This window comes from Pinus tabuliformis, chromosome 6 (assembly GCF_031772625.1).
Source record: "Pinus tabuliformis cultivar Carrire ecotype Pingquan chromosome 6, CPIR1, whole genome shotgun sequence".
NCBI lineage: Eukaryota > Viridiplantae > Streptophyta > Pinopsida > Pinales > Pinaceae > Pinus > Pinus tabuliformis.
The window spans coordinates 341,392,138-341,417,311 of record NC_142292.1 but is presented as its reverse complement, the minus strand read 5'-3'; the positions used below and the strand labels follow the sequence as shown (position 1 = coordinate 341,417,311).

The following is a 25,174-nucleotide window of genomic DNA, read 5'->3' as shown; positions in this document are numbered from 1 at the left end:
GGCTGCTGATAGACTGATTCCCCATAATCTTGTCTATTCCAATTTTGACACTGCTGCCACCCTTGGGAACTTTGGAGATATTTTGTCCCATAAAGGGGATAACTTTTTGTAAAGTTTCCAAACTTTTGAACTGCTTCTAGTGGGTATTTCGCAGTCTAAAAGTTGTTGTCTTGGGCTGCTGAGGTATTTGGCTTCAAGAACTCTTTTCCACCATTCCTGTTGTTCACCAATTAGTCTCCACACAATCTTACCTCCAAAAGCTAAGTTTGAGAGTTTAGGTGATCTAATTCCAAGTCCTCCACAGTCTTGACTTTGGATAACTTGCTTCCAGCTTACCAAGTTAAACTTCTTTTTTTTCATTTTTCCCTCCTTGCCAGAGGAAATGCCGGAGGATGCTTTCCATTTTGTTATGGAAAGTGGCTGGAGCCTACATAAGAGTGAATTGGTAAAGCGGAAGAGATGAGAGTCCAGATTTGAGGAGGACAAGTCGACCTGCCGGATTAAGCCAAGTAGATCCCCACTGTTGTACTTTTCTCTTTAGTTTATCAAGAGTTGTATCCCAGATTTCAGCTCTTAAGGGCCCAATGCTCACAGGCATTCCCAGATAGTTGAAATGGTCCCAATTTAGCTTGCAAGGAACCCCAAAAATGTTGGCTATATTATGAAGAGTTTGGGTTGAGGCATGCCAACCATATATGCAACTTTTTAGATGATTGATCATGCCTCTTGAATAGCTCATATATTTGTCTAGAAGAGCTTTAAACCGACGGGCAATTGTAACAGACGCTCCTCCTATTAACAAGGTGTCATCAGTGAATTGGGAGTGGTTAATGTTTTTAACTCCATTTTCGTACTTTATGCCAGTAATGAGGCCAGCTCGTCTCTTGTGGTCGAGAGCACTGCTGAAAGATTCAGCCATCAAGATAAACAGGTAGGGGGATAGAGGGCAGCCTTGCCTCAGCCCTCTCGAAGATTGAAAGGGAGGTCCAGGCCTGCCATTAACAAGGGGGGAGATCCAAGGTCCCGTGATACAAGCTTTGATGAGTTCAAGAAAGGGAGCAACAAAGCCCATTTTTTGGAGAACAGCAATTAGGAAGGAATGCCTGACCCTATCGAAGGCGTTAGCCAAATCCAGCTTCAGGATGAATCCCTTTTCTTTCCTGGAATGGCTGGAATGGATTGCTTCTTGAACAAGGAGGATGGAGTCTAATATTTTCCTATTGGCCATAAACCCACCTTGGTTTTCAGAGATAATCGAAGGAAGCAAAGGTTTGAGATGGGTTGCTAAAATCTTAGTAAAGATTTTATAAGAGGAGTTGCAAAGAGAAATAGGCCGGAAACGGGAGAAGGTTGTGGGTCAATTCTCCTTGGGAATGAGGGCTAGGTGGGTGGAATTGGTGTAGCCTCCAATTTTCCTCTTGTGCTGAATCCATTTCATCATTTTGATGAGGTCTTTTTTAATAGTTCCCCAATGAGCTCTATAGAAGCAAATTGGAAAGCCATCCGGACCAGGTGCTTTGTCTGGTTGGAGAGCCCAGATGGCTCCTCTTATTTCTTCTTCCTCTATCTCTTTGCTCAGATTTTCATTTATTTCAGCAGTGATCCTATTCGGTAGATATTGTAATAGGTCTGCGTAGTCTTCTTCTTCTCCATTTTCTGTTAAGAGCTCTATGTAATGATCTGAAGCAGCTTGCTTGATAGCACCTTCGCTGGTTTGTTGATTTTTTTCACTATCTATCATAGAGGTAATGTTGTTCCTAATTTTCCAAACTATGGTTTGCTTATGGAAAAAGGCCGAATTTTTGTCCCCGCCCTTCAACCATAGCTGTCTAGACTTGATTCTCCATTTCTGCTCCTCTTCTCTGTTGATGCAATAAAGCTGGTTGTAGAGATTATCTTCATGATTTTTATCTTCCTGCTGAAATCCGCACTTCTCAATTGTGCTATGGAGTTCTTCTAGCTTGGCTTTAGTCTCTCTCTTTTCTTTTTCTGGCTCCTTGTAGTTTTTTTGCCCAATCCTTTAGAGCATATTTGGCTCTTTTAATTTTGTTTTCCCAAATATATCTTAGCGATCCTTCTATGTGCTGACGCCAAGTGTGTTGGATAAGATCTTTGGCTGCTGCATTTTCGTTCCACAACGGGCTGTATTTAAAAGGGAGAGGTCCCAAAGGGCAGTGGGTTTCAAGGACCAGAGAAGTGGGGTAGTGATCAGAGGCTGTGAAGGGGTGGATGAAGGTGTAGGTAGCAGAGTAGGTGGATAGGAGGGTTACATTCACCAAAATTCTATCTCGTATTTCCATAATGTTATTTTTCCCCAGCCTATGATTATTCCAAGTGAATTTGCAGTTTTTAATGACTACATCAACAAGATCACCGTCCAACATGATAGCCTCCAGCTGGTTTCTGTAGGGGTCTGGGGAGAAACAACCTCATCGCTTCTCATTAGAGTGCAAAATGAGATTTAAATCTCCCCCCAGAATAATGTTGTTATTATCTTCTTCAGCTATATTTTCACTGAGGGAGTCCCAGCATTGTGCCTTATCTCTATAATGGTTTGGTGCATATACATTGTAAATGACTATCTGATGGTTATTTGAAGTGCTCTCCAAAACGGTCTTTATCCAATGTTGATTTATTGTTTCTGCTGTGATACTCCAAATGTTTTGGTTCCAAAGCGTTGCAATTCCCCAGAGGCTCCTCTTGATTCACAAACACAACCTTTATACTGCTTATGTTGTGCAATGATTTTGCTCATTTCTAGTTGTCCCTGCTTTGTTTCTTGTACTAAAACAACTTCTGGTTTCTCTTGATTTATTAGGTCTTTTAAGGCAATTGTTTTGGAGGGGTGCCCTAGTCCCCTACTATTCCATGAGAGGACTTTCATTATTTCAAATGGGGATTGTGGAGAGTTGCTCGCCCTCCCTGCTCCTTATTTACTGAATCTTTGTCAATATGTCCTAAGATGTAGGACTCTATGGGGTTCTGAATGCCCATTGCTATATCCTTCTGGGCATTTTCATCTCTTTGTTGTTTAGCTGATTTCCTTCCGGGTCCGTTTTTCTTTTGATTGTCGAGTGTTGCGCCATGCTCCTTTGAGTTGCTTCTAGTGATTCTGGCTGAGGGTGGGCCGGGAGGGAGGGAGGAGGAGATAATCAGAGGGAGAGGAGATTCTGAGGGATCGGTTTGGGCTACGGGGGTGGGTATATCTTCAGGGGGAGAGAGGATATGGAAGGGGTTGGAGGATGGAGAAGAAGGTTGAGGATCAGGTTGGCAATCAAGATGGTTCAGCGGGTTTAGAGAAGAGTTAGGGAGGGAAGAGGAGGATGGAATGGGAGGCATACGAGAAGAAGGTCCAGCTTCAGGGTTTGGCTTGGGATTAGGGGCAACTTTCTTTTTCTTAACTGTTTCCCATTGCTCTTCTTGTAAAGTATTTTCTACATCTACTAGTTTAGTACAATGATTAGAAAAATGGCCATATTCATGACATACCTTGCACTTGAAAGGGATCTGCTCGTAATCTAATTGTTGAATGTGGGTCCAATCGTCTACCTTGAGCTTGATGGCTTCTGGCAGTCCTTTGCTTAGGTCGACTTCTACGCAAATGCAAGCACAAGCATGCATGTTGTCTTTAGGTTCACTACGATCGATGTATTTTCCTACAGCATTCCCAATAGCTCGAACTGATTCATCTCCCCAGCAGTGAAGAGGAAGGTGAGGAAGCCGAACCCAAACAGGAACAACGCTCGGTATGTCCAACTCGGGATCGAAATCTGGAGTCCATTTGTTGAGGTATAATCCTCTTGAATCCATGAAATAGGGCCCATTCCAGAATATCAAGTCTTTATCTTCTTTTGTTTCAAAATGAAAGGTAAAATACCCTTTTCCACAAAATCGTATGGAGATTTTGCCTTGTGTTTTATTAGACCAGTTCTTTTCCACCCATCTTTGCACTGTTTTCGTTGACGGCCAGAGTCCAGTAAATTGCCCAATAAGTCCTCATTCTGCTAGAGCAAGGGCAGCCATGCGAGGCAGAGTTGGGGGCAAGTTAACTTCTTGCAAAACATCGAGCTTTTTCACGAATTTGGAGATTGTTGGGCGAGGTCTCTGTGGAGGTAAGGATCTGACCAGTGCTGAAAAGGCCTTTTGAAGGTCAGCCTCCTCCGGTGGAGCCTCCGGAGGGGCCATGCCAAGCCGTCGAGGGCCGAAGCAGGGGGCACAGTCGTGGATGACCTAGCAGAGGGGCGCGCTCGCAGCCTCAACTTATTCTTCAAAGAAACTGAGAGATTATTTTAATGTTGACTGTAATAAAATATTTCATTGTAGAAAGAGAAGTGATTGAAAGTAAAGAAAATTACTTCCTAATAAGGGAGATGTGTAATTCATTGGATTATTAATATAAAATTGATATGTCAAATTCTAAAAATATTAATAATAGTTAAAAAATCAATGGAAATCATAAATAAAATATTCCATATGCAAGCTTAAGTAATATTGATGTGTATTTAAAAGTGTATTAATATCAAAACCATTTTAATGTGGAAAATGTAGTCCATAAATAAAATACTTTAATGTCCATGTTAAGTAAAATATTTCAATGTCAAGTATGTATATATTCTATATGGAAAAAATAAACGATATATATTATATAAAGTAATTGAAATACTGGATTCTCATAGTAAAATCATTTCAAGTAGACTTACTAATTTACATTTTGGCTTCTTTTTGTAAATTTTCCTATCAATTTTGTTTAAAACGAAGCAAAGATGTGTTAGAATTGCAAGTTTAATTTATGCAGTCTACACAATTCAAGGCCCCAAGGGAATCTTCAACGCCTTAAACCTTTTATGCATTAAAAAATGCAATTTAAACAATAAAAAATTACACATGGTGTGTGTGTGTGTGCGCGTAACCAATATGGATCCATCTTAACCACGTATCTATCAAGTGTCACAAAGGATCTAATCTCTTGATGTGCAAACCTTTTTTCAAATTTTGCATTCTAAAAAAGGTTTGCACCTCAAGAGATTTGATCCCTCTCGACGTTTGATATGTCCATGGTTGATATGGATCTATGTTGGTGCATTTAAATTATCATGTACATGCTCCATATTCCATCAAAAAACATGAATAAAACCCAATGCTCTTTCAAACTCAATTACAAATACTTGTTGATTGTTCTATATCAAGATACTTCATGTTGAAAGATGTAACTAGTTTCGGTCTCCATAATAGTACCTCTATGTATTTTATGTAAAAAGAAAAAAGAAGAAAGAAAATGTAGAAGAAAAATCATTTATAAAGCATGGGTTTCATGCTTAGGTCATTGGTCAAATAGGTCATTCCATGCCAGTAGGGATTGTCATGAGTCAAAGTGTCATTTTCATTATGTAAAAGACCCTATTGGGCTCTTAGATCAAAGAAAGAAATATTATTTTTGTAATTGAATGTGTCTAGAGGGCTCCAAATGACAAGTCGACCAGCCTACTCATGTCGGCCTTGAGAAGGGCTGAAAGAGCCTTTTGAAAAGGGTTTATATAGGAGGTACTTCAAACTCCTTGGATAGAATACATACACACATCTTATGGACATGATCTGCAACTTAAAAGGGATGCGAAGAGGCTAGAAGAACCTACGAAGTTATAGTTTGCAACTTATGAAAGATCCGAGGAAGCTAGAAGAGCCTACAAAGTTATAGTCTGCAACTTATGAAGGATGTGAAGAGGGTAGAATAACCTACGAAGATTTGATCTATGTTTCACTATTAGGAAGATCTTGTATGGGAAGGCAGGCTAGTCGATATGATCTTGGTGGGAGCCCTGGTCTAGAATTTGGTCTTGGAAGTCTCCTTTGAAGTTAATAAGAAGAGAAGTTCTTGCGGGTTTTCGCCTTTGGAGGGGTTTTTCCCTGGCTTGGAGCTTAGATCTTGTGTTCATGTGATTTTCAGTGTTTTGGCATTTATTTGATAATAAGAACATAAGCATAATCAAGTTAAAGAAAAACCTAACATCACAAGTTAATGCCAAGTAAAAGAAAATGTGAAGTTAAATATACTGCCCTGATCCATTTTCCAACACTTCAAAGGATGAATGAAATTTTTTCAAAGAAAAATAAAAATAAACTAATTAAAATGCATAATTCCACAAAAGAGATAAATGTAATTTTTTCAAGAAAAATAAATAAATAAATAAAACTTTGCATAATCCCATCCACTTGTTTGAAATATTTTGCCAATACATGCTTTAGTTCACTAATGGGATTTAAAGCCATCTTAGATCTTCGGTGCACTTTAGGCTTTATCAATTCAGATACAAATGAAGGTTTCAAAGATGCTAATTTTAAATAGTATTGCAATGTTCGTTTGACATACATAGGTTCCATTTCTAAGTCACCTTAAAGTCGGTTTTTAGGTTAACCTAAGCTCCTGGAAGCTATGCTATTTATCAATTATATATTTTGAAGACATGGAACGGAATAATGCAGGATTTCCGATTCTTCTTGTCCTTTCATTTTTCTTCAACTCAACTATTTTCAAGTACCATCTGTGCAAAATAATTTGTCTGCCTTCAAATACTTTTGCTTTTCTTACAAGTACTGAAGAGAGAAGATCCATTCTTAACAACTGAGTGTCATTCTACAGAGATTTTACTCTTGTACAAGTGTTCAATTGACCAAACGGTCTGACATTTATCAAGAAGGATTCTTACACAAAACAAAAGATCCATTTATGTCAAAATCATTAATTCAATATACTCGCATAATTTTCTTAAAATAGACTGATCTAAGACAAATAAGAATCATCGCAATCAGTAATACATGATATCAAACAAATCGCAGCATAAACTGATAGGTCACTCCATAGAATGATGCCACTTTCATAAACCCAATTTCTGTAGTGCCACCTTTATATCATACACTTGGGCACCCTTGATTTCCTATACTCCTACATGTTCCAAGATGTAAAATGGGTAATTTCCTAATGTGTTAGCCAGTAGTTTTTCAGCTGTGCAATATGTAGCAAAAGTTCATCTCTCCCTTGGTTGGTTACACTGCTTGTCATTATCCAAGGGGGGGTTTCCTTGTAGAACTCTCTAATCAGGTTTTGAAAATCATAAATGTTTTCTTCGGGCCGCTTATTACCATTTTTTTTCTTCTTCCTTTTATCACATTTTGTGAAAACGAAAGCCATTGGAATCTATAGAAATAACTCCAAGTTAGACAGCAAAACCAAATAAAAATCAGTAAAATTTACTTGTGGAAGTGAATGAACAATACAAAATACATCTACCCGAATATGTACATACCTCATTTTGCCCAAGCCAAGTAGCACACTCAATATCTATTTTTTTTGCAGGTATGCTTGCATCGACAAGCAGCAACACACACACTAGAGTTTTTCTGTTCAGAAAGTAATCTTTTGTAAATGCATTCCATTCAGTCCGGACTGCTTGAGGGGCAATTGCATACCTGTGGCCATGAATATTTATATTCCAGTCAAATACAGCTAATTGATTGACAGAAAAGAAAACTGAGCATGTTCAGGTTGTGTTGAACCCAAAAACACTGATTCAACTTTGAGAGTAAAGTAACAGAATTAAAATAGTATGTCTTAAAAGCACTTCGCATACCCATATCCAGGCAAGTCCACCAAGTACCAGCTGTTGTTTATCAAGAAATGGTTTATAAGTTGGGTCTTCCCTGCAAAGGCATTAAAAAGTTACACTTGCAATAATCTTTTGCTTTGTATTGGGAAAATTAAAAAGGGTGGACAAACAAAATTACAAATCGCCAAGGATTGAAAACTTAATACTTTTAATCATAGCTTCATTGGTGGATGTTCTCCTGTTAATCTAGAACAAGAAGCAGAAAGGAGTCCGAAAATGGCACAAACGAGGAAGATCTTTCCATAAATGAAGTACGGAAATAGATACATAAAGAATGACACCTTTGAAAAAAGAGAAAAGGGGGGTGTTTACTATTTATACATCTCCAAGAGGTCATCCTAAAAAAGAGTCCGAAAATGGCACAAACGAGGAAGATCTTTCCATCAATGAAGTATGGAAATAGATACATAAAGAATGACACCTTTGAAATAAGAGAAAACGGGGTGTTTACTATTTATACATCTCCAAGAGGTCATCCTAAACCAGACCGCTAGGTAAAGACGGTGCTTTTCATCTAATCAGGGCTTCGCTGGCTTCTAATCAATGATGCCCAGTACTTAGTTATTTAGGTTCGTTCAAGCTTTATTTGGTGGAGTATGCGAAAATAAAATTGCATTATGGACTAATTATGATGACTATAGTCTTATTTAGGTCTATCTAACCCTGTATTATCTTGTCTAAGCATTCAAATAACCATTTTGATGTTTTACAAAATATAACCTGGATATGAACTATCTATTCTTATGCTGACATGACTAATGGACTTAAGAGTGCTAAATGATTTTGAATGAACATAAAAGATATTGGTTGATCTTTTGGGGTCCCTAGTATCATCCTTTGCCTTTTGTTGTCTCTACCTGAAGACATTAATCAACGCCACCCAATTTTGATGAAGCTGCCTAATCCAAGTTTTTTTTTTCTACGGGTCATGGACCTTGGAGATCGGTGACCGCTATATCCATGGAATATTTGTACCAGACAGATCCACTTGAAGGGATCACTTCCTGCCAACTTAACAGCATAGCCTTACCCCATTTGTGTTGAGAAAATTGAACCCATGACCTCTCAATAGCAAAGGTGCTTTAACGATGGGGACTTGACCAATTGAGCTAACGCTCGGGGATTTTTTTTGTATGTGGTTCACGAGCCCCAGAGATCGGTGACAGCAAATACAATGACAAAGGAGTTCAACAATCAATAACACCAACATTAAGGTACATAAAGGGCTTGGTGCCCTTGATTAAGAGCCAATCACATACCCTCACACGTGATAGCATCCAATGAAAATCATGTAATCCTACCAATCCTAGAAACCTAACAACTGTTAACCATGCTGAAATTGAATGGGATATGAATTCTACTTTTTCTATATGAAGTTCGATGAGGTTGGAACCATTCTCAAACATCCTAAAACAATTAATGGTAATGTTTAAAATTTAAGTTAAAAGGATAAAAAAGAAAGATAAAGGAAATGTCAAAAGTAAGATAATGGAAATATCAACAGTTTTGGTCAAACCATGTGAGGCAAATTGAGAGTGAAATCCTCTTTTAAAGAAAAATTGAATTTTGCATGTTCAGTCCACCACGACGGGATCCAATACCTACACGGTCAAGTAGGTATGGACTCGACCAAATAGGGTTGGTTTGGCAACGAGCCAACCAAGTAATGCTTTTAATTTAGTTGGTTTGATACCAAACAACCCACTGAACCAAGCAACAAGTTGAGTGAGTACAATCGTTGATCAACTTGATCAAGTTGACTTAGATTGTTTTTTAAAACACTAGGTACAACAAACCTTCCCTCCTTAAAAAGATTTTCCCCCAAAGGGGCAATAGATGAGTATGTTGGTAGATGAATTATTCTAGTTCCTAAGTTCCTTCTTCGTCTCATAGACCTTTCCATAAATCTTCAACTTCTTCACTTCTTGATTTGTGTATTCTTTGGTTGTTTGACTTGTTTAGCTTGGATTGATTTTGGTTTTTAGACGGTACGACCTCCTCCATTTATCCTATTCAAATTTGGGCAGCTTCTGGATGAATTTCCCCAAAGGGAAACCCAGCGACCCCAAGGAAAACCCATCTAGCCCCAAACAAAAATTCAAATTGGTCAAAGGAAAATATCATTATTATTATGTTTGGGGCACCCCTAATTATTAATTAATGTGGCAAATCAATTTGGGGCAAGCTCTCATTTTTTTTTTATTTTTTTTCTTTGCTAAGACTAACCTATGCACCCACAGGGATTTGAACTAGTGACCTATCGCAAGGAGTGCCTTAACAGCGCACCCATTCACCATCAATCCAAAGCCCCGTGGGCTGGGGCAAGCTCTCATTAAGGCACATGGAAAAATATATTTAAATATTATTATGAGAACAAAATGAATTTAAGTAATTCCCTCCATAAGGTATCTTACAAATCGGCTTCTCTATTGAAGGATCGCTAATGCAGGAGCATCTAAACCCCTTCTAAATTAAAGAGGAATCCAAGCAGAGCGAGGAAGACGTGGACAGTCGAGCTGAACGAAGGGAGGAAAATCTGCTCTAAAACAGATTTAAAGAGGATTTGATGGATATGTTATCTGCGTGCATGTATTTTTGAGAGATTTTTGTGGATCGTAACAGATTCACGCCTTTGTAAATGCTTTATAAGCATGTTTGTATGCGTGAGATAGGGGGCGCGCTAGTGAGAATACAATGTAGCCTGTGTGGATTTATTGGCTAAGGCTGCAATGCCTTAGATCAAGTGGTCTTTTGTATATAATCAAAACTATAGATTATGTCGATTTTCTGTCTATTGAGTTATGAGTTTTTACAGTTTAAATTTACGATTGAAATCCTGTGTTGTGAACTTGTCGATCGACATCGATCACTTCAGGATCGATGGCGATCTATATATTGTTTAACTGTTATTGTTCTTTGAATGCAATTATGGTTTGCGCGCATCGAATGACAAATGGTGGAATATGAGTATCGTATGATTGTGAAATCAGTGTTTTACAAGCCGGCAGAATCGACTCCGACTCGGCCGAGTCGAACCGAGTCAATGGCCTGGGGAGTGACTCGGCCAGCTAACCGGTCCGGTTGACTGAGTCACATATGACTCGGCCGAGTCATCCAATGACTCGGCCAAGTCATATGTGACTCGGTCAACCCGGCCGGGTCTGTTATGACTCGGCCGAGTCACAGTTGGGATGGCTGGGCTGCGTAAAAACATAAAATAAATTCACTTTTTTTGGTAATTTTTGAAATATATTCAGAAGCCTTCCTTTAAATCACTGTGTTATATATCTGAAGCATTTTGATGGCTGCTCCTTTGGTTCTAAGGGAATTTTTGGGCTACGTGTATAGGTCTATTTGCTATTACAGGACCACATTCAAATACAGTCTATGAGGCCGATTTTATATGTAGTCTTTGGGATGGAAATTCTCCCCATATGCATCGCCATACCTCAGATCAGCTGCTTCAGGAAAGGCTGCAACTCTGCACTTGTATAGATAAAGGAGCCAAATAGCCTATCTTGGATCCAGATCAGCCCTGTGGACCAGAGAAGGGCAGTTTCTTATATGCCTGGGTTAGCCGCAGTGGAATGGAGGTGTTTTAGGTTGGATGAGTGAGACAATAACAAATAGTATGCAGCCCTAAACAGACTGTGGGTATCTTCTGTTGACAATGTGCTGAGCCACTTTCATGTCTAAGGTTGGACTTTCAATGTCACAGAGATGCTCGCACATGAAATTGTGATCAATATACTTCAAAATTCAAATAATGCTCAGAGAAGGAGGCTTCAATTTTTAAGAAGCTCGAACCAAACTAAAAGACTTAGGTCTTCAATAGTATTAACTTATTAAGCCTTTCAAACTCAAAGGAACTTGGACAGGCCTACACACTTAATTTAACTGGTATTGTAGCATAATACTGTCTCGGCCTCAATTATTTTTCTATGATACCTTCCACCACAGAGGCATGTGAGCTCCTTACACAATTAAGACTCAGAAGTAAGCAAGGGATTAAAGTGTTATTGTCACAGTCATGTTTTTGAGATTCAAAATTGGAGTTTAGGCTTGCAATTCCTATGCCAACTGTGTTAGGAGAGTATTAATGTAGAGTGAATCCCATCAATGGATATGCTGTCATAGCATGATAGCTGCAGATATCACATAGATAGGAATGGGACATCACATAGATAGGATATCACATAGATAGGAATGGTTTTCTTTAAAATTATGTTTAAAATCTTTAAAATTATGTTTTTTTATAAAAAAAATAAATATTTAATGTATTTTTTACAACGACCGAGTCATTGAAATCGAGCCGGCCGAGTCATTACCGTTTCGGAGTCGGAGTCGGAGTCGATCCTCGGCCGAGTCGGAGTCGGAGTCGTAAAACATTGTGTGAAATGGATATCGAATTGCATAATTCGATGTCAAACTGGTGTCAAAAGCGCAGAGTTGAATTAAATCTGCATACAGCGAAGTAAAGGAATGATCGATGGCAAATTCATTGCTGAATGGCCATTGACAAATGCGTCGGAAGGGAGAAGTGTTCACATAACGCTGTATACGGCATAATGGACCGGACGCGAAGTGATTTGAAATTTGTTTGATGGTGAATCGGATCGAAATGTGACAAGTGGTGTCGCGCTTGGAACAGATCGGAGGATCTCCGATTCCGATTAATTGGATCGGAGCTGCCAACTCTTAACACGTTTGGCGTTTAAACGATGCGATCGCCGATGTTGTAACGTCGGTTGTATGATATTTAAAATACATATATTTGTTGTGTTGTATTATGGTTTGCTGTGGGTCGAAGCACGTCTTTGGTAATATTGCATGGGGATTTAAACTCAGATAAGGTGATGCTCGATTCAAATGAAGATCCACGTTAATAACATTAAAGGTTTAAAAGTGCATGAAACGCTTCCGATAAGGCTTAATGGGCCAGAACCCACAGGCCCAGGTTCGAAATTTATACATGAAAGGAGATTTTGGCAAATACCCCAAGATCTCTTTTCATCAAGTGGTATCAGAGCAGGGAAAGGATTTCCTGCGAGAAGGAAGAGGAATGCAAGCAGAAGGGGAAAGAGGTACAGTTGTGTTAAGGCTAGAGAGTTTATGGTCTTACTGTCGTGCAGATGGCGACAGCGGAAGGTGAGAAGATTTGTAGCAACCTAGATCAAGGTGTGCTCAATTGGTTCCAGAGAAGAGAACCAGAAGGATGCCAAAAGACCGAGTGCGAAGGGCTTGGTGAGGTATCGTGTAACAGAGGAGACTGTTACTGCAGAGGTTGGTTGCAGCTCACAGAAGATCATGAAGGCAATTCCACTGAAGAAATGCAGTGGTTAGAATTGCTAAGAACAAGGAGAAGTATATGACCAGGAGGTCATAAAAAATTTTGTACCTCGGGAGTCTGATGCAGGAGCATCTAACCCCCTCCTTAATCAAAGAAGAATCCAAAGAAGGGCGAAGAGTACGTGGATCAGAGGAGCTGAATCGAAGGAGAAAATAAGGGAAATCTGCTTTAAAACAGAACTAATTTGTTGGAACGATGAGGTTTAGTTAATTGTGATTATCTGCCATGAATGCAACGAGAGATTTAAGTAAGTTTGTTGAGTGATTTCGGGAGAGATTTTGTGGATCTTAACTGATTCACGCCTTTGTAAATGCTTTATAAGCGAGTCTGTGTGCGTGAGATATAGGAGGGCGAGTGAGAATACAATGTAATCAGTGTGGATTTATTGACTAAGGCTGCAATGCCTTAGATTTAAGCGATTTTTGTACATAATCAAAACTATATATTATATCGATTTTCTGCAGGTTGATTTATGGGTTTTCAGAGGTTAAATTTATGAGTAAAATCCTGTGTTGCGAGCTTGTTGATCGACATCGATCACCTAAAGGATCGATGGCGATCTAAATATCGTTTAACTATTATATATGAGTGTTTCTGGTAAAAGCTTGTGTCAGCGTTAAATAGCGGTCAATCTGTTAAAAAAACTGTGTGATGATTGATGTTGGAAGCTGTCGAATGCCGGACGCAGAGAATTGGGTCGAACGTATGGTGGAAACACAATTGAACCGGTGGGAATTTGCGCATAAAAAGCAGTGCAACTTTGGCAATTAGTAACAGTCACAACCTCTTCAAAATCGTGACGGTTTTTTAGCCAACAGGGATGCAGGATGCGTTGGTCCAGCTTGGTAAGTTGAAAGGGAAAAGGCGCATATATATTTGGTACCTTGGTTCGGTTGAAATGAAGAATCGAAGATACATAATTTTGTGAAGGCCAAATGATATTGGTGATGTTTGCCGTGAAAGGTTTACCTTGCATCAATTTTTTTAGAACGCTTCCAATAAAGACTTAGTGGGCCATAACCCACAGGTCCAGGATCGAAATTTTTACAAGAAAGGGGATTTTGGCCAATACCCAAGATCTCTTTTCATCAATCACTTTCACCAATCGAATAATTATATATATTAAGATTATTCTATGGCTCATTAGTCATTACACGCACTCAAGGGACTCACATATCTATTGTTTTCTAAGGTTCGATTATATTTTTGTGGATCACAATTCCCTATAGCTCGCACGTGCATCTAAGGCTCGCAATTCTCTAAGGATAGCATCTATCTGTGGTTCATTGTTTTTGTGGATATCATCTTTTTGTGGTTTGTTGTTTTTGTGGATCGCATTACACTGTAGTTCGTTGTTTGCACTACACAATGGTTCATTGTTTTGTGGCTCGCGCCATACAAAACCTCGATGATTCTCTGTGGCATGCAATATTACAGAGGCTCGGATAAATGCCTTGAATAAAATTATATTGGCACATATTTATGTTGAGTGGCTCGCATTACTTCTGTTGTAGCTCGCATCAAATTACAATGGCACATATTTCTATGGAGTAGCTTGCATTACTTTTGTTGTAGCTCGCATCAAATTATAATGGCACATATTTTTGTTTACTGGCTCACATTACTTCTGTTGTAGCTCACATCACCTCTGTTGTAGCTCACATCAAATTAAAGTAGCACATATTTCTATTGAGTGGCTCGCATTACTTATGTTGTAGCTCGCTCAAATTACAGAGGCACATATTTCTGTTGAATGGCTCGTATTTCTGTTGAGTGGCATCGCATGTCACGCATACACAATGGCATTGCATGTCTCTATATCACAGTCTCATAGATTGCATCATCATAGTGACTCTGTCTCACACTATACTCTGACATGCAGTGGCTCACATTGAATGGATATACTACAATGACTCGCATTCTATACTCCAAGTGATCCTTGGCAACAACTTTTCTTCTTCGCTGCCATATATATATATGGCAACGACTTGGATTTATATGACAACTACAGTAATCATATATGATGACAGTATATCTTTGATGATGACACTTTGAAAATTATAACACCTATTCTTATGACTCTTGATTCAGATGATTCTTGTTAACAATTGACAGTTCAGATTCAGTATAGTGATGAGATCCCTTGACAGTGATATGGCAACAACTCGTTAGAGATCAGATCGTTCAGTTCACAAACGTAGTTGTGAACTGACATTGGGTTGGCCCTAGGAGGCTTGATGTGATTGATGATGATGTCTCATGATTATTGTACTTTATATCTCAAATGAACATTTCATGAATATCTAATATAGAGGAATTTGGTTGAGTTTTCCCCCTTGTGGGGCTTTTCCCTAGTCTTTGACCTAAATCCTGGTGTCTCTATTCTTCATGTTTTTCTTCACTCCGCTGATTTGTTGATATTATTTTTCTCTCTACATAATTGCTAATGATGAAATGATGTTATGGGGTGAATGTAATGTAAAATGTTGAAAAAGTTTAAAAGTGCATTTATCTTCAGCAGATAACAATCTAACCCTAAAATTAACATGCAATCAAAGTTGGGTTGAAGAAAAGTTATTGAGATCACCCCCGTGAAGACACCTATGATGGAGTTTATGGTCAAGCAAAGTGAAAGGGATGAGATGGAAGAGACCTAAAAGAATGTTAGGGTTTGAAGGAAACTGTTATGAAACTAGCTCACAAAAAGATGGAAAAGATAGATCAGCACCTTAGAATTCAGCCTCTTCGAGGGGTCAACCTCCTTTACATTACACAAATGAATGATTATTTGATGATTCAAATGACAAAACCTCCTTTCTATATATAGGAGTCTAAGGAGTCACAATATAACCCAACCAACCTAACAATAATAATATAAAGACACAAAAATAACAATAGAGGGATTTTATGGGGCACAATAATAACAATATGGGGACAATAAGGGCACAACAATATTAATAAGGGATACAACTACAATAGTAATGGGGTAATCACTAGTATTATAGGGACCTAACATGCCCCTCTCCTTCAAAAAAGTGTTGTCCTCAACACTTGAGTAGTTCTGGATGCTTCTGTATAAAATTCTCATCCCCCCATGTGGAATCTTCAACGGATAAGTTCTTCCACTTAATGAGATACTCCGAAATTGATCGATTTCGTCGCTGTCGAGTTCTTGTTTCTGTGACTGCTTCCGGTTCCAATATAACTTTTCCTTCCTCGTCAAGTTCTGGCAATATTGTTTGAACTGGGAGCTTGTCGCCTATAACCTTCTTTAAACATGAAACATGGAAAACTGGGTGCACTCGAGAAGCTGCAGGAAGCTCCAATTTGTATGCCATAGTACCAATCTTTTGCAACACCTTGTACAGACCATAATACTTTGGTGATAATTTATTATCCTTCTTAGCTTGCTTGAGGGACATTTGTTTATATGGTTGTAGCCGTAGGAATACCCAATCACCTACATCAAAACTTCTTTTGTTGCGATGTTGATCTGCCTGTTGTTTCATTCTATTCTGCGCCAACACGAGGTTATCCTTTAAGAGTTGGAGGACTTGTTGTTGATGCTCGATGTGATGTTCCACTGCTTGAACCTTAGAATTTTCTCTTAAATATGATGTGATGGATGGTGGCTGATATCCATAAAGTGCCATAAATGGGGTCATTTTTGTTGCTGTATGGAAGGAAGTGTTATACCACCATTCAGCGAGAGGCAACCATTTGACCCATTGTGTCTATTTATCAGATACAAAGCAACGAAGATATCCTTCCAAACATTTGTTTACTATCTCATTTTGCCCATCAGATTGAGGATGATAAGATGAGCTATGAGCTAACTGAGTACTGAGACAAGAAAATAATTCTGTCCAAAAATTTCTAGTGAAAATGGGATCTCTGTCATTCACAATAATCTTTGGGTTTCCATGTAGCTTTTGAATTGTTTCCATAAATGCAGTAGAAACTGTACTGGCTTTAAATGGATGTGATAATGCACAAAAGTGTGCATACTTGGTAAGTCTGTCAACTACCACCATGATGACACACTTTCCCTCAAACTTGGGTAAACCTGTGATAAAATCCATTGAAACCTCCTCCCAACGTTGGCTTGGAATGGATAAGGGTTGTAATAGACTCGGGGTCTTAATTGTTTCAACTTTATTTTGTTGGCAAACCAAACATTCCGCCACAAACTTTTGAATATCCGATTTAAGGCCATCCCAAAAAAATTCCTTCTTAACCCTGTGGTAAGTTTTTAAAAATCCTGAGTGCCCTCCTAAGGGAGAAGTGTGCAATTCCATAGGAATTTTTTGTTTGAGTTGGGAATTTTTACAGAGGTATAAGTGATCTTTGTACCATAACGAATCATTTTGCCAGCTAAATGTATCAGATGTACTAGAATCTTGTTGTAACTTTCGAATAAGTGCCCACACTTCTTCATCATTCTTCCATTCCTCACTTGCTTCGTTTATCCAATCTAATTGGATAATAGAAATGGCGCACAACAATGCTTCCACATCCTCATCCTTGCTTGAGAGTGCATCTGCCACCACATTTTACTTCCCTTTTTTGTAAATGATTTCAAAGTCATAACCCAACATCTTTGTGACCCATTTTTGCTGCTCTTCAGAGGATAATCTTTGTTCTAAAAAGTATTTAAGGCTATCATGATCCGTTTTTACCTTGAAGTGTCTTCCCATTAGGTAGGGTTGCCATTTCTTAAGTGCATGTAGTATTGCCAACATTTCCTTCTCATAAATAGCTTTGTGTAAAAACTTTCCCTTGATTGGATGATTCAAAAGCAGTGGGTCTTTCATCTTGCATTAAAACAGCACCAATTCCATTTCCTGAAGCATCACATTCCACAATAAAAGTTGTTGTGAAGTCCGGTGTAGCTAAGACCGGTGCTTGGCACATTGCCTCTTTAAGATGTTCGAAGGCCTTTGTTGCTTCTGGAGTCCATGAAAATGCATCTTTCTTCAATAATGTTGTTAGAGGTGCTGCTATTCTCCCATAATTCTTAACAAACTTGTGATAATACCCTGTCAACCTGAAAAATCCTCGCAGATGCTTTATGGATGTGGGGATTTTCCATTCCTTAATGGCTTTAATTTTGCTAGGGTCTACCTTAACTCCTTCATGAGATACAAAATGACCCAGATATTCCACCTCTTGTACTCCAAAGAAACATTTAGATCTTTTTGCATATAATTGTTTCTCCACCAATAGTTGTAGCACCCTGTCAACATGTTCAACATGATCCTTCCAAGACTTGTTGTAGATTAGTATATCATCAAAAAATACCTTCCAAGACTTGCTGTAGATTAGTATATCATCAAAAAATACTAACACATTTTCTAAGGAAGGATTTGAAAATGGAATTCATCAAACCTTGAAATGTAGAAGGTGCATTGGTAAGGCCAAAAGGCATGACCAAAAATTCATAATGACCCTCATGAGTTCTAAATGTTGTTTTCAGAATGTCTTCAATCTTCATTCTGATTTGATGATATCCTGAACGAAGATCCAACTTGGTGAAGTAAATTGATCCATGCAATTCATCCAGTTATTCATCAATGACAGGAATGGGAACTTATCTTTAATAGTGAGCTTGTTGAGCTCCCTATAATCCAGACACGTGCCATGATCCATCCTTCTTGTGCACCAATACTACTGGAGCAGAGAAAGAACTTTGACTAGGGTGAATTATACTAGCCTCTAGCATTTCTGCAACCATACGTTCAATTTCACTCTTTTGGGCATAGGGATATCTGTACGGCCTGATGTTTGGAGGAACACTTCTTGGAATCAGATGAATAGCATGATCATGATCACGAATAGGTGGGATACCTTTGGGAGTCTCAAATACTTTGGAATGATTGTCCAAGACTTTTTGGAGATCTGGAGAAATAGATGATTTCGATGTGGAAACATCTAGCGAACATAATTGTGCAATTACACCTCTTTGATCCTTTTTTAGAAGCTTTGTCATACAATTAGAGTTGATTATCTTTCCCGGTTTCCCTGCAATACCCCTTAATTCAACTTCCTTTCCTTCCGCATAAAATTTCATGAAAAGTTCTTGAAAATTAAAAGCTATTGTACCCAAGGATTGTAGCCATTGGACTCCTAGTACAACATCAGCACCTCCCATTGGAATGGAAGGCATTGGGCTAGTCAATACATATTCTCCCATGGATAGCTTGATATTATGGCACTTTCCAGAGCAATTTATCATTCCTCCATTTGCAACCATCACTTGACACTCTGGTGCTAGATATAAGAAGCAATTCAATTCTTTTGCTATCTTACAATGAATAAAATTGTGGGTACTTCTTGAATCAATCAACACTATTACCTTTTTCTTCTTGATTTGTCCTTATATCTTGATGGTTTGAAGAGTGGTAATTCCAACCAATGCATTACAAGATATGGTTGGATTCATTTCTTCTTTATCTAGGCTTTCTTCCTGGAGTATATCCTCTTCTTTTGACCTTTCTTGCTCCTTTACTTCTTCCTCTTCACAATCTATGTAGAATAATTTCTTCTCAGCACACTTATGACCTTTAGTGTATTTGCTATCAAAACTGTAACAAAGCCCTTTTGCTCTTTTTTCTTCCAATTGTTGTGGTGTCAACCTTATAGGTTGTGGAAGACTAGGGGCAACAACACTTCCATCTTTATAGTTGTGAATGGTATGCTTCCTGGTTGCCATAATTTTGCTTTCCATTTTTCTTGCTAACCTGAATGCCTTCTCTAATGAATCAGGTTCCCAAAGGCGAACATCATGTTGGATATTATCCTTTAAAGTTCCTATGAACACATCAATCCTATGCTCCTCTGGAATATTTTTTACCCTTATGTTCAATTTTTGGAACTCCTCAATGTGCTCCATTATTGAACCCTTTTGTTTGAGACTTATCAATTGGCTAAAAAAAGTGTTGCTTTTCGTATCCTCATAATGTGCTCTCAATTCTTCCGTAGAAATTGCCCAAGTGATAATTTGTTTACGAGAGCAAAGCCATTAATACCATACAAACTGATTTGGTTCCAAATATAAAGTTGCAATACATACCTTTTGTGTGTTTTGCACATTATTGAGATCGAAAAATTGCTCCATCTGTAATATCCATGTTGCGGGATCCTTGCCATCAAACTTCCTCATATCGATTTTTGGAATATGGTGGCTCTTTGATCCAACATTAGAGTCTATGAAATCATGATTAACATTTCTTTTGTTCGCATCATGAGTTTCTTTTACTACCCTTTCACCATTAATAAGTATTTCTTGTACAAAATTTGTCAAATCTGCCTTCAAATCTGCCATGCTTGTGTTCAAATCTGTATTCAAATCTATCTTCAAATCGTCCATCTTAGCTTCCACGTCATTCATCTTAGCTTCTACATCTTTCTTTAAACCATCCATCTTAGATTCAATTACTTTTTGTGCGAGTGACATTTGTTGCACTTGGTCTCGTAATTTTGATATATCATGTTGCATTTCTTCCTCTTCTTCATAAGTCATGCTAGAGCTTTCAGTTGCTTACTAGATGTTTGCATTTTCTTTCCTCAGGGCATCAATTACCGATAATAATGCTCTACTATGCCCTTTGAATTCCTTCAAAATAATTTTTCAAACCAAGCTTAAGCAAAAATTTAAAAAAATCTACACACCTTTTTTCACTTTGTAGGAGTTCGATAATGCCTCTGATGTATCTCTATAATTTCGGATCATCCAGTTCTGAAATTACAACCTGCAGTAGCCCTCTGTGTCCTCTTTCCAATGCCACCAGTCTTATCCAAATTGGATTCTCCAAGGAAGAGTTATGCCAAATCTCCCACAGTGACCTGATTATAGACTAGTTCAGTAGAGAGAACTTGTACGACGTGCCACGTGTCCCTATTTCGACCTTTGGCTCTGAAAAATATATACAAGAAACTACAGTCCGTCCTCTTTCTGTACCTTCTTACAAAATTTCAATCCGATACTCAGAGAGAAAGTTATGACGATTTTCCCCAGGTCACCTGTTTGGAATGTAATTCAGGAGTCTGCAAAAAGACCAACTTCCTCAGATCATATCTCCGCAAATATAGCACGAAAAGCTCTGAAATTCAGACCTGAGGTTCAGTGCAATTTTGTCTCAAATGGGTTTTTTTCGCTTCTGAAATGTCGCAGAAAAAAGTTATAGCAAAAATGCCACGATGACCTATTTGGAGCAGCGAAACCCTAGAATCCAAAGCTTTGATACCAAATGTTATGAAACCAGCTCAGAAAAAGATGGAAAAGATAGATCAACGCCTTAGAATTCAGCCTCTTCGAGGGGGCAACCTCCTTTACATTACACAAATAAATGATTCTTTGATGATTCAAATGACAAAACCTCCTTTCTACATATAGGAGTCTAAGGAGACAATATAATCCAACTGACCTAACAATAATAATATAAAGGCACAAAAATAACAATAGAGGGATTCTATGGGGCATAGTAATAACAATATGGGGACAATAGGGGCACAACAATATTAATAGGGGATACAACTACAATAGTAATGGGGTAATCACTAGTATTATAGAGACCTAATAGAAACCCTAGGGAAGTCCTTTGTTCTTGCAAATAGAAGCTAGGGTTTGGGAGAAACCCTAGGAATGGTCTTGATGTGGAAAGAGCCTGGTATGGTTCAAAATTTCTTTATATATGATCAATGAGAAGTTAGTAAGTTATTTGGGATAGATTTAGATAAACCCTAGGTGAGGGTATGATCCAAGATCCAGTGGTCATCGATAGTTGCGCTTGGAAATTAGGGAAACAAGTGGTGTTCAAGATGGTGCATTTCGTCTAAAGACAATATTGTTATATGGTTGATGGATTGTGGTGACTCATGGAGATAGGATCAAGAGGGAGATAATAGCTTCTACAATCCTCATGAAATATAAGTACAAAATGTATGTCATTTTTTTCTCTTATTTAGATTTATATTTTAGACTATTGTTTCTTCTTCCCGCATGAATGTTTGAATGATTCTTTCACAAACTTCCTAGATGAGGATGTGATCAAGGACATCAGATCCTGAGGATCATCAGGATGCAGAATAGTGCAGGAAGAGTAAACTCCAAAGAGGAAGCGAGTATGAGATAATGAAGGAGCCACTCTCATATCTAGAGAAGTAAGACAATCATGCCTCATCATCAAGTACACTTTCATTATGTTTATTTACTTTGCTATCATTGCTCTTGCTCTTGTTTTGGAATCAACAAGTACATCCGATGAATGTGAGGACCAATTCCTCTACATCGAAATTGAGATTGAAGGGTGCAGAGCCATTCCTTCATTAGAATGGCACTTGAAAGATGGATAAGAGATCAAACCTTGAAGAAAGGATTGCAGTCTCCCAGGTTGATGACTATGACTGAAGAGGCTTCCTATTTAGAGGGAGTAGACTGTCAAGATGAATGCAACATTATGATGAGATGATGAGAGTTATATGTCCTTCATGCAAGGACCATTCAAGATGATAAAATAAAATAGTTTCAGATGCTTCAACAATGTAAATTCATCAGTGATAAGAATATGCTCTCTGAGGGAGAGGATTGTAGCTTTTGTTGCCAGATGCACGATTATCAGATGTATGAGAAGTTGGCTTCCTCCATGATATTCATAAGGAAAAAGCGTACTTAGAGCTACCCCAAGGCCTTAGGACACATAAGAATAGATTCATGATTTTATACTAAAAGTCCCATATGGACTCTAGCAAGTCCCCTGGACTTGGCATGTGTGGAATGATGGACATTTGATGCTATTGAGAAATCTAGGAGCAGCAGTATAGGTGATTTCTCTTGTTTTTAATAACTTTTTGTGAAGACTTCTTACTTTTCTTATTTGGATTGTTCTTTAGGTTGATTGTTATGTGTTCTCTTCATCAAACAGCTACTAAAACATAATGAACAATGAGGACAAAGGACACAAGATATAGGCGATCAACCAGGGCCAAAATCTCTCCAATCTTGAGAGGAAAACCCACCAAATTCTTCTTCTTATAAAATATTCAATTCATGAATTCCAAGACCAAGACCCTTGACCTAAGAACCTCTCCAAGACCAAGTCACAAGGCTTCCTTGAACAACTCTTCTTCTTCAAGTCAATGCTAGTCAAACTGACTTATGCACCTCTAATTTAGACTTCTCTGGAATTTTGGCCTCTTTTCACAAATCTGTAATTTTCGGGCTACCTACAACTATCAAGATGTCACACATGTGAGGTTGATTGGGCATATTTATGTGGCTCTTCACCTGCGCTATGCTTGCACACTTCTCTTAGTGACTTCAGCTAGTAGTGATGTTCTTTTCTTGACCTTTATCTCGGCTCCTTAGAACATTGATGTAAACCTATTGCAAAAACCCTACCTGCAGTCACACGTGTGGGAGGAGAGACCCAAAAATAACACAGAATCCTTTGATCTTCTTCTCCTTGTCTTCGCTGCTCAAGAGGCTATCTTCCTTCCTTTTTCACACTTCTTTCTTCTAGGTGGATGCCTTACGAATGATCCTCCAAGTGAAATTGAGTCCTTTATATAGTGATCTCTCCATGCAAATGAGCCGACTTGACATCTTCCATAGGCCGACTTGTCCTTTTGATAAATCAACTTGCTTCTTTTGAGGACCGACTTGATTGTGCACTTGTGACAAGGTCTTGGAGGGTCTTTTGACTCTTACAATGACTCAAATAAATATGTAACATGCCCAAGAAGGGTCTCTGATACATGACAAAGACTCTTTTGACTTGTAGACCATATGACAAGCCCTAGAAGCTCTCAATGGGAGCTTTATCTACAAAAATAAAATTCCTTGAGCATGAAACCCATGTCTCAAGCATAACAAAAATAATTTTATTTTTCTTCTTTACACCAATTACATACAAATCATGATTACACATGTCATTATGAAGACCAAACCTAGTTACATATTTCAATACTCCCTCTTAACTAGGGAGGTATTCATAATCCATACATGGTATTGGGACATTCTCAATCTGAAGAATTCTCATAAGAAGAATCGGATTTGTAACCCATTTTTATAGCATTATATCATCCAGCATTGTCACATAGCAAGGCCTTGACTAACAACGTTATCTATCCATGTGAAGAGAGCATAGTGTTGGCAAGACCAATGATTTATAGACACCCTCATCATTGTCTCTCTCGAAACATACCCCACTTGGGTTCTCTTAGAGTATGTTCCACCAGGACTATTCTTATCTTGGATTCCCAGTCCTCAAAGAATATTGATCCTCTACAACTACTCTTATCTTGGATGCCCTAGCACATCCTCAATGAGTATCGGATGCCAGATGCTTACCCAAATCCTCCATTCTTTCTTCCCAAGTGAAGATAAGAATGATGTGTCTATCTCTCCCTCTTAATCAAGGAGGATATACCCATTCCTATGAAGGAATGTACCCAATCCTATACAAGGAATGTACCCAAGCTCCCTCTTAACCAGGGACTTGCTTCCAGCAGCTATTTTAGGTGAAGATCATAGGACAATCAATTGCTTGAAGATCTCTTCCTTTCAATGTCATGAACTTCTTTTTCATCATTCTGGAGTCTTCATCTTTTGGGACTTCTTCATAGGGCATCAACCATCCATAGCTTTCATTCATAAATCTTGTCAATCATGTCATCCTTTCTTTCATTGGAAAGTGATCCATTAGTCCATATCGGCCTTTCCTTCATACCTTGCTACCTTCTTCACATCACGTTTCCTTCGAGATCTTTCATCCTACCACGTGAGTATCAGTTGTAAATTACATCTACAAATCTTCCTTTGGTAGCCCTACATTAGCCCATCCAGATATTGTTCAAAAATCAAGAATGAACATTAAATCAAACTTACCTTTGTGATGGTCTTTTCATCATGACATCTGCTTGTTGTCACATCAACATCTTGCATACATATTGACACATCTCCAAAAAGATATTACATGTCAAGGGCCATCTTCCTTTCCAGACTTCATCAAAGTCTTCATACCTTTTCCCTGGAGATGTCACAGTCAATTCTTCTATTTCATTAGATGTTGATTTCCTTTTCTATGTGACCATAGTTGCACCTTTCACGATCTCTCCTTACTTTCTTCACATATTGATTCTCAGGAACTTCCATTCATAGTTC

General features: G+C 38.4%; 1 protein-coding gene across 1 annotated transcript in view; it reads right to left on the bottom strand.

The window, feature by feature from the left end:
- Positions 1 to 6,721: 6,721 nt before the first annotated feature.
- LOC149258693 (GTP-binding protein At2g22870-like) overlaps positions 6,722 to 25,174 on the bottom strand; it is a 125,867-nt gene continuing 107,414 nt past the window's right edge. Inside the window, exons 2-4 of the mRNA XM_089415846.1 lie at positions 7,626 to 7,695; positions 7,302 to 7,464; positions 6,722 to 7,192 (exon numbers count right to left, since the gene is read on the bottom strand). Of these exons, the coding sequence (XP_089271972.1) occupies positions 6,974 to 7,192; positions 7,302 to 7,464; positions 7,626 to 7,695 (452 nt within the window). The 3' untranslated portion in view covers positions 6,722 to 6,973. The remainder of the gene's footprint in view (positions 7,193 to 7,301; positions 7,465 to 7,625; positions 7,696 to 25,174) is intronic.